This window comes from Prionailurus bengalensis, chromosome A2 (genome assembly GCF_016509475.1).
Source record: "Prionailurus bengalensis isolate Pbe53 chromosome A2, Fcat_Pben_1.1_paternal_pri, whole genome shotgun sequence".
NCBI classification, from domain to species: Eukaryota; Metazoa; Chordata; class Mammalia; order Carnivora; family Felidae; genus Prionailurus; species Prionailurus bengalensis.
The window spans coordinates 54,745,708-54,761,747 of NC_057348.1; the positions used below are offsets into that span (position 1 = coordinate 54,745,708).

A 16,040-nucleotide genomic window follows, 5' to 3' on the forward strand; every position below is an offset into this window, starting at 1 on the left:
CTCACTACAAAAAAAAAAAAAAAAAAAAAAAAAGGAAGTGTAGTTTGTGGATAAGTTGAAACAAAGAGGTCCTAGCCCCAGAGACATCAAAAATATCTTCACGGGGCACCTGGGTGGCTCAGTTGGCTGTGAGTCCGACGTCAGCTCAGGTCGTGATCTCACACTCCATGAGTTCAAACCCCGCGTCGGGCTCTGCACTGACAGCTCGGAGCCTGGAGCCTGCTTCAGATTCTGTGTCTCCCTCTATCTCTGCCCCTCCCCTGCTCATGCTCTGTCTCTCTGTCTCAAAGATAAATAAAAACATTAAAAATTAAAAAAAAAAAGAAAAAAATATCTTCAAGGCAAAGGAAGGAGTCCTGTCTTCCATTTTCAAAGAGGTAGATTAATAAGTGAAAGTATTGAAAGGTAATCTTCCAACTCCCTTTTCTTGTGTGATAGCTTTAAAACAACAAAAACAAAAGTATTGGCAACAAGGCATATACCCCTCAGACAGAAAACTAAAGAATTCTTGACAAGAAAAGTGAATGGCTTCAGAAAAGAAACCTACCAATAGTGACATCTGGGGTCCCCTCCAAACAAAATGTGTGGGTGTCTATCTAATCACTCCAAAGTAAAGTCAAACCAAACTAGTTGACAAGCCTTACTCATACTCACTTTTGTTTTTGCTTTTAGTTGTAAGTGATTCATTCTTAAATGTGAACCAAAAATAAGGTTCACTAACCATTTGAAGAAAGCTTCCATATGAGAGGAACTAAAAGAAAAAGGAACTTGAATAAAACAGCAAATGTAAGAAGCAAAGGAAAATAAAAAGAGCAAAAAACCCTCCAAAAACAAAACCAAAAAAAAAAACCCTGCAATTAAAGCCCTCACAGAAATAGGACAAGCTACTGCATCCATGAGACAATATAAAGTTGCCATACAGTTCCATCCAGTTCTCCCACTGCCGCTCTGGCGGTGCAGCATTGCAAAGGCTCTGTCTGGCTCACCCAGGCCCTGGCACCAATCCCAAAAGAAGGCCAGCTCTGCTGAAGGGCTGGAGTCAGGGGAGCCCAGGAGATCCAGGAGACTGTCAGCTAAACCTGCAGTGGAAATGAAGCTGAAAGGGCAGGAATGCATAAATCTTCACACAACAAAGTGCACAAAGGGAAAGGGTGAGGAAAAGGGAAAATGGTTAACCAAGAAACTAAAGACAGTTTTCTACTAAACAGAGAAACTAAGAATGAAGAAAGTCTGGCCTCTGATGAAGCAGGAGAGAAAGAGGCCAAGTCTGATTAATATCAAATAACCAGTCTTATCAGGGGTCCCTGTCTCCCTTCTTATACAATCCAGAGGAATATTTTTATCAACTATTTTGTAAATGTAAGTGTTTTTAATAGCTCTGGAAATGTCTTTAGGAAAGGAATCCCCCACCTCATCCCATTTTTAAAGCGTAAATGACTTTAAGGTAAAATCATTTGCTTGCTTATTTCTTGGTACAACCAGAAAACAGTGAGATATTAAATGTACAATGCTTTGATTATTTTAAGTGTCTGCTTAACATTCCACAGATGGTAGTTTTTATATCCTTTATACAAAGCACATTAGATGGCAATTTGGAGTCACACTTGCACATTTACTATGCCTTGATCATTAAAAAAAAAAATTTTTTTTTAATGTTTATTTATTTTTGAGAGAGAGACAGAGTGCAAATGGGGGAGAGGCAGAGAGAGGGAAAACAGAATCTGAAGCAGGCTCCAGGCTCTGGGCTGTCAGCACAGAGTCCCAACCTGGGACTCAAACTCAGACTGTGAGATCATGACCTGAGCTGGAGTTGGACGTTTAACCGACTAAGCCACCTAGCTGCCCCTACTATGCCTTGGCCATTTTAACTCTCTTCCCATGTTGTTTTTAGTAGAATTGTTTTCTATAGAATACTCCTTGATCTTGGCTCTCTTCCTGTCAGAACTGCTTGCACTATGAAACATCTTTGAGTAGTGCTGGTCCAGTTTTCCTAGTAACTTTATTACGGTGCTGTGAAAGACTGAAAATGTATGGAGTGGGTCTTATGATGTAATAACATCAACATTTGAAGATACTGGCAATTGATATTCTTTTAAGGAAAATTTACCTTCAAATTTTAAGCTTAAAAAATAATCACAACTACCTGGCTCTTTAGATATTCAGTACCAAGATTCAGATCTTAAGAACTGTGTACAAATTGAAATGTCTGAGTACTGATCCTCAAAAAAAACACCATAATTTCAATTATGAAAGAACAAGTTGCTATAAAAGAGGGGAGAAGTTCCTAAAAGTAAAAATAAGGCAGCAAAAATGAAAAAAAGAGTTGAAGAAACAACACAACAGCAGCAGGAGCTGGGGTATTTACTATTTGCCACAACTGTACTACTTGCTCTGGGCCATGCTTTATATGCATTAACACATTTTAATTCTCCCAGTAATCCTCTAAAGTATAAACATTAACCCCATCTGACAAGTGGAAAAACTGGCATAGCAAGATTAAATGATATGCTCAAGCAACTGGTAAGGGCTGAAGACAGATCTAAAAAATTTTTTTTTTACCATTTATCCATTTCGGAGAGACAGAGCATGAGTGGGGGAACAGCTGAGAGAGAGGGAGACACAGAATCCGAAGCAGGCTCCAGGCTCTGAGCTCTCAGCATAGACCCCGACGTGGGACTCAAACCCACAAACTGTGAGATCATGACCTGAGCTGAAGTCGGACACTTAACCGACTGAGCCACCCAGGTGCCCCTGTGAAGACAGATCTAAATCAGGAAATATCCCTGAAAACAGACAAAGTAGACAGAGTTGGAAATAGGAGAAAAGATGAGTAAATGAAAAGGTTAGTTTAAGAGATCCAAATTCCAATTAATTAGTTCTGGAAAGAGACTAGAAAAATAACAAAGGATGGGGCGCCTGGGTGGCTCAGTTGGTTGAGCATCCGACTTCGGCTCAGCTCGTGATCTTGCTGTCTGTGAGTTCGAGCCCCATGTCGGGCTTTGTGCTGACAGCTCAGAGCCTGGAGCCTGCTTCGGGTTCTGTGTCTCCCTCTCTCTCAGCCCCTCCCCTGCTCATTCTCTCTCTCACTCTCTCTCTCAAAAATAAATAAACATTAAAAAAAAAATAACAAAGAACAAAAGAGAACTGGTATAAAATAATTTCCTAGACTGAAAGGACTTTCCGAGTACCACTATAACATATGAAAGAATAAGTACATTAAGAGGTAATGTGAAATTTCAGAATGACAGGGATGAAAAAAATCTTAATGGGTGGAGGGGAGTGTAAAATCAAGAGAGAATGAAAAAGAAAGAAATAGTGAGAGAGAAAAGGAGGGGGAAATAGAAGAAGGTCACCAGTAAGGATCAAAAATACATATAGCCTTCTTAAAACCAACACTGAAAGCTGGAAGACAATAAAGTGATGCCTCAAAATCTGAGGTAAAATTACTTTCTAAAAACTCTGATTTCTATTCCTAGTCAAACTATCCATCAAGCATGTGGGGGTAAATAAAGACATGTTTAGATATACAGTTGGCCCTTGAACAGTGTAGGAGTTAGGGGTGTCAACTCCCTACGCAGTTGGAAATCCACATATAATTTTGACTTCCCTGAAACTTAACTACTAAAAGCCTACAACAGCTGACCCAAAACCACCCTGATAACATAAACAGTTGATTAGTACATACTTTGTATGCTATATGTGCAACAACAACAACAAAATCATAAGGCAGGGGGCATCCGGCTGGCTCAGTTCAAAGAGCATGTTACTTTTAAACTCAGGGTTATGAGTTTGATCCCCACACTGGGTGTAGAGATTACTTAAAATCTTAAAATAAAATAAAATAAAAATTTTAAAAGTAAAAAAAAAAAAAATCACAAGGAAGAGAAAATACATTTACAGTACTGTGTTTACTAAAAAAAAAAAAAAAAAAAAAAATGCACAGATAAGTAGAACTGAGCAGTTCAAATCCATGTTATTCAAGAGTCAATCGTGTAAGATGTAAAAAGAATTCATCTCTGATGCACCCTAGGAAGCTATTGGAGAATTTTTCCTCCCCCCCCCTTTTTTTTAAAGGAAAAAACATGAATTAAAGGAAACAATCCAAAATAAGAGAGAAGTCAAGGACAACAGCTGTGTAGCAGGTTCAAAAAGCAATCAGTAAGGACTACAGCAAGAGGTCAGAGGGCTTTACAAGGAATGTTTTCATGAAAAAAAAAAAAAAGGAACTGAAAATTCCTCTGATGTAACTGTACAGAAAACAGGGTTTTAGAATTTATTGGAGATACTAAGAAAAGTATGTGTACCAGTGTCCTAATTGGGTAATAGAACATTAATTAATGCAAAGAGAATACAATTTAATGAGAAGATTAAGGGGGGAAGAAAGATGGGAATGTGAGGTGCCAAATGAAAACTAAAATTTCTTCATCCATAATGGTAAGTCAAAAATATCTAATACCAGAAATGAAAGCTGGAAACATTGCTACTGATTTTGCAGAAATAAAATGGATTCTAAGTGAGTACTATGAATAAGTGCATGCCAACAAACTGGGCAACCCGAATGAAATGGGCAAATTTCTAGAGCCATACAACCCTATCAACAATGACTCATGAAGAAGAGAAAATCTGAATAGATCTATAATAAGAATGAAACATTAATCAATACCTCTCTCAAAAAAAAAAAGGCCCTGGACCAGTCCAGGTGAATTCTAGCAAACATTTAAAGGAGAATTAACGACAATTCTTCTCAAATTCTTCCAAAAAAAATGAAGAGGAAGGAACACTCCCCAATTTATTCTATGAGGTTAGCATTGCCTGACATCTGAGTCAGACACACATTACTACAGCCCAGTATCCCTTATGAATATCAGTGCAAAATTCCTCAACAAAATACTAGCAAATTGATATCAGCAGCTTGTTAAAAATATTATATACCATGACCAAATGGGATTTATTCCTGGAATGCAAGGATAGTTTGACACATAAAAATTAATCAGTTAAATACACCACATTAACAGAATGAAAGGGGGAAAAAAAAACCCAAGATCATTTCAATTAATAGAGAAAAATTATTTCCCAAAACTCAACACTCCATGATAAAAACATTTAGCAAAGCAGGAATAGAAAGAAACTAACTTGGGGCACCTGGGTTGCTCAGTTGGTTAAACATCCCCAACTCTTAATTCCGGCTCAGGTCATGATCTCATGGTTCTTGAGATCGAGCTCTGCACCAGGCTCTGCACTGACAATGAGGAGCCTGCTTGGGATTCTCTTTCCTTCTCTCTGCCCCTTCCCTGCTCATGCACTCTCGCTCTCTCTCTCTCTCTCTCTCTCTCTCTCTCAAAATGAAGGAATAAACATTAAAAAAAAAAAAAACCAACTATCTTAACATAATAAAGGTCATATATGAAAAAACCCACAACTAGTATCCTATTCTATGACGAAACACTGAAAACTTTTCCTCTAAGATCAGGAAGATAAGGATGCCCTCTTTTGCCACTTCTACTAAACACTGTATCGGAAATTCTGGCCAGAGCAGTTCGGCTAGAAAGATAAATACAAGATTACACACACACACACACACACACACACACACACACACACACACAGAGAAAACTGAATATCCCTTTCTCTCTCTCACAAACTCTCATAACTAATGAACAATTCATCAAAGTTGCAGGATACAAAAAGAACACATAATAATCAGTTGCATTTCTATACACTAAGAACAATGATAAAAGGAAATTAAGAAAACAATTTCAAAAATAACAAAATGCTTAAAAATAAACTTACCCAAAGGAAGTAAAAGACTTCCTGAAAACTACAGAACAGAGCTGAAAGAAATTAAATACATAAATAAATGGGAGACATACTATGTTTATGTATTGGAAGATTTCAAATTTTTAAGATGCCAATATTACCCAAAGCCATCTAGATTCAATGTAATCCCTAGGGATTCAAATCCCAACAATGTTTTTTATAGAAATGGAAAAATACACTGTAACTTTTATATGGAATGTCAAGGGACCCAAATAGCTAAACCAATCTTGAAAAATTAGAACAATGTTCAATGTTTCACACTTCCTAATTTCAAAAGTTACTACAAAGCTACAGTAATCAAATCTGTGTGGTAGTGGGATAAAAACAAACATACAGACCAGTGGAACAGAACAGAGAGCTCAGAACCTTGAAGATATTATGCTAAAACTAAGCCAGACACAAAAAGACAAGTTCTATAAAATTCCATTTACACAAAATAGAAAAAGTAGTCAAATTCATAGAATGGTGGCTGCCAGGGGCTGGGAAGAGGGGGAAGAAGGGGAGTTGCTGCTTAGTGGATACAGAGCTTTAGTTTTACAAAACAAAAAAGCTGTGGAGATCCACTGCACAACAATGTGAATAAACTTAACATTACTGTGTATATTTAAAAATGGTTAAGATGGTAAAAAAAAAAAAAAAAAAAGCCCAGAAATAAATCCATGCATATATGTCAAATGATTTTCAAAAAGGATGCCGGATGCTAAGACCACTCAATGGGGCAAGGACAGTTTTTTCAACAAACGGTGCCAAGAAAACTGAATATCCACATGCAAAAGAATGAAGTTGGCCCCTTTTGTTATTCCATAGACAAATGGGTTACAAACCTAAACATAAGAGCCAAAACTATAAAACTCTTAGAAGAAAATATAGGAGAAAAGCATGACATTGGATTTGGCAATTATTTCATGGATATGACACTAAAAGCACAGGTAACAAAAGAAAAAAATGGATAAACTGAACTTTGTCAAAACTAAAAACCTTTTTGCATCAAAGGACACTATCAAGAGAGTGAAAACAGGGACGCTGAGGTGGCTCAGTTGGTTAAATGTCTGACCCTTGATTTCAGCTCAGGTCATGATCTAATGGCTGTGAGATTGAGCCCCATGATGAGATCTGCCCTGTGTATGGAGGCTGCTTAAGATTCTCTCTCTGCCCCTCCCCTGGTAGGGTGCATTTCAAGCTCTCAAAAAATCAAACAAACAACAAAAAAAGGAAGATAATTCTTTTTTTTTTTTTTTTTAAAGTAAGCTCCACACCCAAGGTGGGGCTTGAACTCACAACCCTAAGATTAAGAGTTGCATGCTCTACTGATTCAGTCAGTCACCCCCCAAAAGGAAGAAAATTCTGATACATACCACAACATGGATGAGCCTTGAGGAGATTATGCTAAATGAAATAAGCCTATTAAAACTTACAGATATTATGATTCCACTTATATGAGGTACCTAGAGTAGTCAAATTCATAGAGAATATGGTGGTTGCTGGGGGAGAGGGGAGGAGGGAATGGCAGTTAGTGTTTAAGGGGTATAGCTTCAGTTTGGGAAGACGAAAAAGTTCTGGAGATGGATGATGGTGATAGCTGCAGAATAATGTGAATGTGAATTTAGTGTCACAGAACTGGACACTTAAAAATGGTTATAATGGTAAATTTCATATTTTACTACAAAAAAACCCAAAAAACAAAAAACCCTCCTTCCCCAAAAAAGGACGATGTCTAATACTGAGTTAAAAAACAAAAAACAAAAAAACAAAAAACAAAAAAAAAAACCAGGGTAAGGATATTTTTAGAAATAAGGAGTTAAATAACAGAAAAAAATGAATTTAGAGAGGGAGACTTGGGGATAAGGAGGGGGTAGGGGTGGTTCAGGAGCTTGCGGTTTCCTATTTCAAACCAAACACAGTACTGGTCAACTTTTAAATCTATGTATATGTACTACACTTTGACAAGAAAATTAAAACTTAACTGTCCAGTTTTTAAGAGGGCAGAATAACAGAATTTAATGTAATGAGTTGGTCTTTTCAGGACACTGGAAACCTGAAACCTGAGCAATGACTTTGCTTTTTCCCACTTGAGTATGTAGCTCTGCCAATACAGAGAGCTTTGTTCAAGAACTGGGAGAGCCCTATGTTTTTAAACATCCCCTTGCACGGATGTGCTGTTTTCTCCAATGGTGATGCAAGCCCTGATGATAAAAAGAGTAATGGGATCATAAGATTTTAGCTATTTTCTCAGTGGTGACAGGACCTTCCTATTCGAAGAGCATCTGATGATTGAGAGGCCCTTAGACAGCCCAGGGCCCAGGAAAAGGCCTTGCCAAGATCTGTGAAGCCACCTCACTTCCGCTGTGTAAACATACACTCAACTTACAGTTTGGGTGCATGAATGGTCTCTTTCTACCAGTAAGTAACTCAAAGTGCTTCAACAAGTTAACTCCTAAATTTCTCTGACTCAAAACATAGAGTTTAAAACTGTCTTTCTTTCATTTAGGCAATATGAAGAAACACTGAGTCTGTGTGTTTTATATTTCCAGCTATAGAGGGAAATCTTTAAAAAAAATTCATTTCATATATGAAAAGCAAAACTAATGCTACTATTAGATATGATTCAATCTTCCACTGCTATAGTTAGAATTCTCAACTGTTAACTATCCCTTTTTTAAAAAATTAACCACACTGTTCTTTATCAAGTTTCATAGTCAACTCCACAGCACACAGATTTTGCAGAAGGTTGAATTTTGCCATGCTTCTGACACTGACCATGGGAAAAAAAAATCATAAATTTTGTTGAATTGTTTAAATAAGAGCATTACAATTAAAACTTGGAAAATGGGGGTATAAAGACAATTTTCCATAACCTAGAAAACTAAAAATACTATTAACATATAAGGTATTAAAAAAAAATTTTTTTTTAACGTTTATTCGTTTTTGAGAGACAGAGAGAGACAGAGCATGAGCAGGGAAGGGGCAGAGAGAGGGAGACACAAAATCCAAGGCAGGCTCCAGGCTCTGAGCCATCAGCACAGAGCCCGATGTGGGGCTCGAACTCACAAACTGCAAGATCATGACCTGAACTGAAGTCAGTCACTCAACCGACTGAGCCACCCAGGTGCCCCAACATTTAAGGTATTTTAAAAAATGAACTTAATGGATAGTGATTAAAGGCCTGGATTCTGATGTCACTCACATATGAGTTTGAAACCTGACAAAGAAATCCATCTATTTCTCAGTTTCCTCTTATTTATTTATTTATTTATTTAATTTCCCCCCCCCCCCAACGTTTGTTTATTTTTGGGACAGAGAGAGACAGAGCATGAACGGGGGAGGGGCAGAGAGAGAGGGAGACACAGAATCGTAAACAGGCTCCAGGCTCTGAGCCATCAGCCCAGAGCCTGACGCGGGGCTCAAACTCACGGACCGAGAGATGGTGACTTGGCTGAAGTCGGACGCTTAACCGACTGCGCCACCCAGGTGCCCCAGTTTCCTCTTATTTAAATTGGGGAAAATAATACTTTCCTGGTAGTGTTAATGGAAATATTAAATGAAATGATAAACTGACCATAATACCTGGCACATGGTATTACATAGTACATGCCATATAGCTATAAACATTTAGTATAAATACTTTACAAACTGGAATCAAACTATATATACAATTTTTTTAAAACATAGTTTACTATACATGTAAATCATGCTTTAGTATTTTGGAAAGTATGTAATTCTAATTAATAAGTGAAAACAATCACAAATTCCTTTAGGTTTTTTTTTTTAGCATTTATTTATTTTTGAGAGGAAGAGAGAGAGAGAGAGACAGAGCATGAGAAGGGGAAGGGCAGAAAGAGAGGGGGACACAGAATCTGAAGCAGGTTCCAGGCTCTGGGCTGTCAGCACAGAGGCCAATGTGGAGCTCGAAGTCTTGAGTCCTGAGATCATGACCTGAGGCGATGTCAGATGCTTAACTGACTGAGCCACCCAGGTAGGTGCCCTTTGGTTTTATCTTGCAAAATACTTCCTAATTTTGGCAGTGGCATCTGGTTGCTTATGTACTGTTTTTTAAAAAACAGTTTTACTGAGATATAATTCACCTACCAAATAATCTACACAGGTGAAGTATACAATTAAGCGGTTTTTCGTATATTCGCAGATATATGCAACTATCACCACAGTCAATTTTAGAATATTTTATTACCTCAGAAAGAAACCTCTTTAGGTATCACCCCCATAACGCAGCCCTAACCAACCACAAGTCTACTTTCCATCTCTGTAGACTTCCCGTTTCTGGACATATTAATGGAATAATGCAATATGTGGTCTTTTGTGACTGGCTTCTTCACTTAGTATAATGTCAAGGGTCACTCATGTTGTTAGCATATGTCAGTGTCTCATTCCTTTTTATGGTTGACTAATATTCTACTATATGTATATACCACATTTTGTTAACCATTTGTCAGTTGATGGACATTGGCTGTTTCTACCTTTTGGCTATTTTTAATAATGCTGCTATAGATGCTTGTGTACAAGTTTTTGTGTGGACATACGTTTTTGTTTCTTTTGGGTATATACTTGACCCTTGAACAACACAGGTTTGAACTACATGGTTCACTGATGCACAGATTTTTTTTCCCATTAAATTCTTTGGGAAATTTTTTTATAGATTTGTGACAGTTTTAAAAAACTCATACATGAGGCACCTGGGTGGCTCACTCAGTTGGTTAAGCATCTGACTCTTGATCTTGGCTCAGGTCATGACCTCACAGTTCAGGAGTTCAAGCCCTGCCTCAGGCTTTGCACTGATAGTGCATAACCTGCTTGGGATTCTCTCTCTCTCCTCCCTCTCTGCCCCTTCCCTGCTCACACCCTCTCTCTCTCTTAAAAAATAAACTTGAAAAAAACCCACAAAAACTTGCACATGAAATGCATAGCCTAGAAATACTGAGAAAAAGAAAAAGCTAGCTACTACTGTAAGAATATAGTATATAACGCATACAACATAAAAAAAATATTAATCGGGGCGCCCGGGTGGCTCAGTCGGTTGAGCGTCCGACTTCAGCTCAGGTCACGATCTCGCGGTCCGTGAGTTCGAGCCCCACGTCGGGCTCTGGGCCGATGGCTCAGAGCCTGGAGCCTGCTTCCAATTCTGTCTCCCTCTCTCTCTGCCCCTCCCCCGTTCATGCTCTGTCTGTCTCAAAAATAAATAAACGTTAAAAAAAATTAAAAAAAAATATATTAATCAATTTTTCATGTTGTTGGTAAGGCTTCTGGCCAACAGTAGGCTATAGTTTAAATTCTGGGGAGTCAAAGTTATAAACAGATTTTTAGTTGTATGGTGGTTGGCACCCCAACCCCTGCTCAAGGGGTTCAACTATATACCTAGGAATGGAATTGCTGAGTTATATGGTAAGTGTGTTTAACTTTTTGAGGAACTGCCAGACTGTTTCCAAAATGGCTACACCATTTTACATTCCCACCAGCAATATAGGAGGTTTCCAATTATTCCATATCCTCACCAACACTTGTTATCTGACTTATCCATTCTAGTGGATGCAAAATGTTATCTCTTTAGGGTTTTACTTAGAGTGGAAATTAGTGAAACAGAGAATACATAAACAATTGAGAAAAATCAATAAAACCAAAAGGTGATTCTTTGAAAAGATCAACAAATGAATATTTAGCTAGACTGACCAAGAAAAAGATTAAAATTACTACAATCAGAAATGAAGAGGAATTGCTACTGAACTTACAGAATAAAAATGATTATAAAGGAATACTGTAAACAATTGTATGCCAACATATTAGATAACTTAGATGAAATGAACAAATTCTCAAAAAGACAAACTATTGAAATGGACTTGAGTAGAAACAGACAGTATGAATAGACCTATAATAAGTGAAAAAGACTGAACTAGTAACCAAAAAACTACCTGCAAAGAAAAGCCCAAGTCCAGATGGCTTCATTGCTGAGTTCTACCAGACATTTAAAAAAGAATTAAAACTAATTCTTCATAGACAATTCCAAAAGACAGAGAAGTCACACAGTCTGCATGTGGCAGGGTCAGGATTCAAATCTAGCCATCTGACTCTAGAGTCTACAGTCTTGACCACTATATTAAATTGTCTCTCTGAATAACTGAGTAAATTTGAGAACATTATAAGCCATTAAGTTGTTACTTTGTATTCTCCAACTTTCGTAGTTAACCTTGGTATTTGTGACTTATCTGGTCTATAGAGAAAAAGGTGATCTACGGACTTGACATAATCATTTACATGACCGACAGTGTTGCTGTATTGCATTTACGGAGCAAAAGCATGGCACCTACTAAAGCTCTTTATACGTTTTTATTTCAATGACTTCTCACAACAATCCCATGAGATAGACAGGTTATTATTATTCCCATTTTCTATTTGAGGAAACTGAGGAACAAGGCAGTCACCCAGAGAGCAAATGGAAAGGCCTGAATTTAAATCCCAGTCTGTCTGGTCCCTGTAGATCCTCTTTTCTACTATGGAAAGCCTGTCCTTTCCTATGCACTCCTCTAGCATGGCCTGTCTCATGCCTGACCCCCATGACACAGGGCCCTTGTAAATAGACAACCCCCACTTATTTACTCACCTGTGTGCCCTCTCTGGCCCACAGGCAGAGAAGGGGTGTGCTCCCTCATTGTCTACTGATCGTATAAACAACTATCCAAAAATGACTGTTAATAACTCAATTTAGATACTTCACTCCCACTCAATTACTACTTAGTACTGAAATGATGGAACTGTAGGCTCTCTTACTGTTTTAGAACATCTAATATTATAGATAGTTATTATATCTAGTTTAAGTTATTAAGCTCAAAATTTCAAAGAACACAATACACATACTTATCCACTAAACTAACTGCAAAGAAATCTAGGGAATATTTTAAATAAGATTGCTTTTGTGCTCCAAAGGAAGAATGCCTTCTATTATTTTGGAAGTGTCCTAAAAATGCACATTTTTTGCCATGGGAAATAGTAGTTGCACTAATATATGAAATTCCATTTCCTTAAGGAAATAAGGTATCTGACAGAAAATTTTAGCTAGCAAAGTTTCTGATCACATACACTATTGGTTACTATAGATTACTACTGTAAATTCCTATACTAATCTCTTCCCCTAAAGAATTAATGATTCTCCTAGTAATCCATACATCAGTCTCCAAAACAGCTGGAAACTGTATCAAATGCAAAATAACCCTAACTATTTGAAAACCAACATAATGATTTCCAGGCTAATTATTCCTACTATAAACTAAAGCAACAAATAAACACAGGCATTTTAAACCTAATACTTCCACAGCTCTAATAACCCTTTCAAAAATATAATATTAAAAAATTTATGAAATCTATCTGCTTTCATCTTTAGTGAATATTAATCATTATTTACTGGGGGAATATGGCCCTTAAAGTTAATGGTTGATCCAAAATTTAGAAAATCTGCTCACCATTTTTATTGGTTTAAACTGGAATGTGTGTACTTACTTTTTATCTTTTTAAATTCTTTCTTTAAATGCTCATTTTTTGGTAAATTTGTATTTTTGCCTTAGAGATATGAATATTGGTTCAAAAGTACAAATCTGAATCCTTCTAATAGTTCCTGGTTACAGTATGATGCATGATTTACTGAAGGAACTCTGGAAGAAGTGAAATAGAACTAGATCAGTGTAGCCTTGGCCAATCGCTTCTGTCGTTGAGCCTTGGTTTCCTCACCTATGAAATGGGAATAATGATCATACCAACTTTAAATGGTTGTTGCATGGACTAAAGCCCTTGCGTAGGCCTGGTCCAGAGTGAAAAGATTTGGCCCAACTTTTCTCCTTTACACCTCAAGTTGCCCGAACATACCAGCTATTTCATGTCACTGTCCTGACGTGATACAGGTTTCTGACTTAGGATGCCCTCCCCAGTATCAGCTGCAGAGTTCTTCATCCCACTTCTTTGGGTCTGATAAATGTTTACATGTTATTCAACACCCCCTCCAGGATCACCTTCCTCACATGGAGTTACACTTCTCACCCTGATTTTCAATTACTTCACTAGGCTCTGAGACCGCTATAGGAGGACCAATGGCTCATTTACCTCCAGATTTCTCAGTACTTCCCCAAATCCCTAGCACATGGTAGTTGGTCAATAATGACTGCAAATTGCACTGAACTGAGCTTTCTACCATATCACAGTATTAACAAAGTATCAAGTATGCAAGAAACTAAGACAGAGGCTTGGAGTTAAAACTATAATCACAAGTTTGATTAACTACTAGATTCTTTTTGTTTCTGGTTTAAGGTAAGCTTTTTTTTTTTTTTTTTAAGTGTATTCATTTATTTTGAGAGAGAAAGAGAGAGACAGCACAAGCAGGGGAAGGGCAGAGAGAGAGAATCCCAAGCAGGCTCTGCACTGACAGTGCAGAGCCTGACACAGGGCTTGAATTCACAAACCGCGAGATCATGATCTAAGCCACAATCAAGAGATGGACACTTAACTGAGTCACCCAGGAGCCCCTTAAGGTAAACTTTTTAAAAGTCACCTTATTGTATGCAGCTAGGCCACCCTCCTCATGTAAAGAAATGTTAGGAGTAAATGTTCTTGTCGTCTTTTTTTTTCTTCCATGGCAGCATCCTGCTTTGGATTTGGACTTCATGCTGACTTCATTGGGACTGTTTTCAAACAACAGAGGACACGGATGTACTTTTCCTTTCAAAAGCAAGGGTGCCAGCTATTGTGCTAGCCCGTCACTCACCTCAGCCACCTGCTGGGTCCCCACTCTGTGCTGAACCAGCCCCTCCATATTTGTAGCCATGGTGAAGCAAGATCATTAGAGAACCTGTTTGGAAAGATGCAGCAACTTCTATCAGGTGGGGAGAAACCAGGCTACTTGAAAAATATCAGAAATCAAAACTCATCTTTGGTAGTGTCTTGTGCAGATTCTACCCTCTTTAGAAGACACAGTTACTAGGCTAAGCATATCTGGATATGCTGCACCAGCTTCTTCAATTACAGGTACCAAAATCAATTAGCAGAAACATTTCAATTTGGAAACAAGACTTCCCCTGGAATTATCAAGACCCTTGGGTTGTAACAGCTTGGTTCACCTCTCAGGGAGGTGGGAATCACACCTTTCTGGATAGCTCCCAGTCATATTATGCTGAAAAAGAAGGTGGCTATCTGAGAAAGGTGTGAGATCAACCTTAGATACAGAGCACTAGATTGCTATCCTCAACTATACTTCTGTTACCAGCGGCAATGTGAGGAGCAAAACCCTGTCCAGGTGCTAACACACCTCACAGGTTGAAAGGCAAACACCAGCACTAGCAAAGAAGTAAGGAGACTACATTACTAAAGTGGGCTAAGAACATGGTACCCATAAATACATCAATTTATGTTTTAAAGTCCTCATTAATTTAGAAAACGAGATATTTCAGCTTTTTATTAATAGAAAAAATAGTGCCCTCATTTGTAAAAATTGAGGAAAAGCATCTACAGACCAAAAAGTGTGCTGGTCTCCTGGGTCAGGATCAATCGAATGCAAAGCACTATTAATGAAACAGCCCCCACCCCTCCCCCCGCCTGGTGTCTTTAGGTCTAAAGACACAGCTCCCCTAAATAGTCCCTAAACCCCATTCCAATAAGTCTTCCACAAGAATTCAGGATAAAGAGATCCACTTTGGATCTAATTCCTGGACAAATCAGAAAGACTTTATTATTGAATGCACAGGTCTCATGGTGAATAGGAGAGAAAAAGCTCTTGTGTAATTTTTATATAATTTATTTCCACCAATACATATAAAAACTATATAGAACCACACGAAGTGTGTTATATACACAAATGCATACACAGTCCATTTGCTTGGCCCTCCCTCAGTCATAAACTGGACAATGCAATTTTATAAAACACTTTCCAGTAGTTCTTAACTAAAGTATTTCAAGCACTGATCTCTTTGAAACTTTTTTACTCTCTGGCAACTTTCCATAGTATTCTATCTACTATTAAATATCCACATCTATTATCATTAATTCTCTTTCAGATTATTTTATTGCCAAAATGGCAATGAGAAAGAAATGGAGGCATGAAACTGTGACTGACAAACATAAAAGAACTGGCCCCTGCCTCCAAAGAGTCAAAATCCTGTGAGAGCACATACTGTACCACCTGCTACAATGATACCAGGTCACCAGTGTCAGTGATTCAGAAGAACACTCTGGTCTTT

At 37.9% G+C, this 16,040-nt stretch overlaps 1 protein-coding gene across 2 annotated transcripts in view; it reads right to left on the bottom strand.

The window, feature by feature from the left end:
* NR2C2 (nuclear receptor subfamily 2 group C member 2) overlaps positions 1-16,040 on the bottom strand; it is a 101,057-nt gene that overhangs the window by 72,866 nt on the left and 12,151 nt on the right. The window contains exon 2 of one of the 2 annotated variants that reach the window (XM_043588209.1): positions 14,573-14,656. The exons of the other annotated variant lie outside the window; for it this stretch is intronic. Coding sequence (XP_043444144.1) covers positions 14,573-14,632 — 60 coding nt within the window. The 5' untranslated portion in view covers positions 14,633-14,656. The remainder of the gene's footprint in view (positions 1-14,572; positions 14,657-16,040) is intronic. 2 annotated transcript variants of the gene reach the window in all.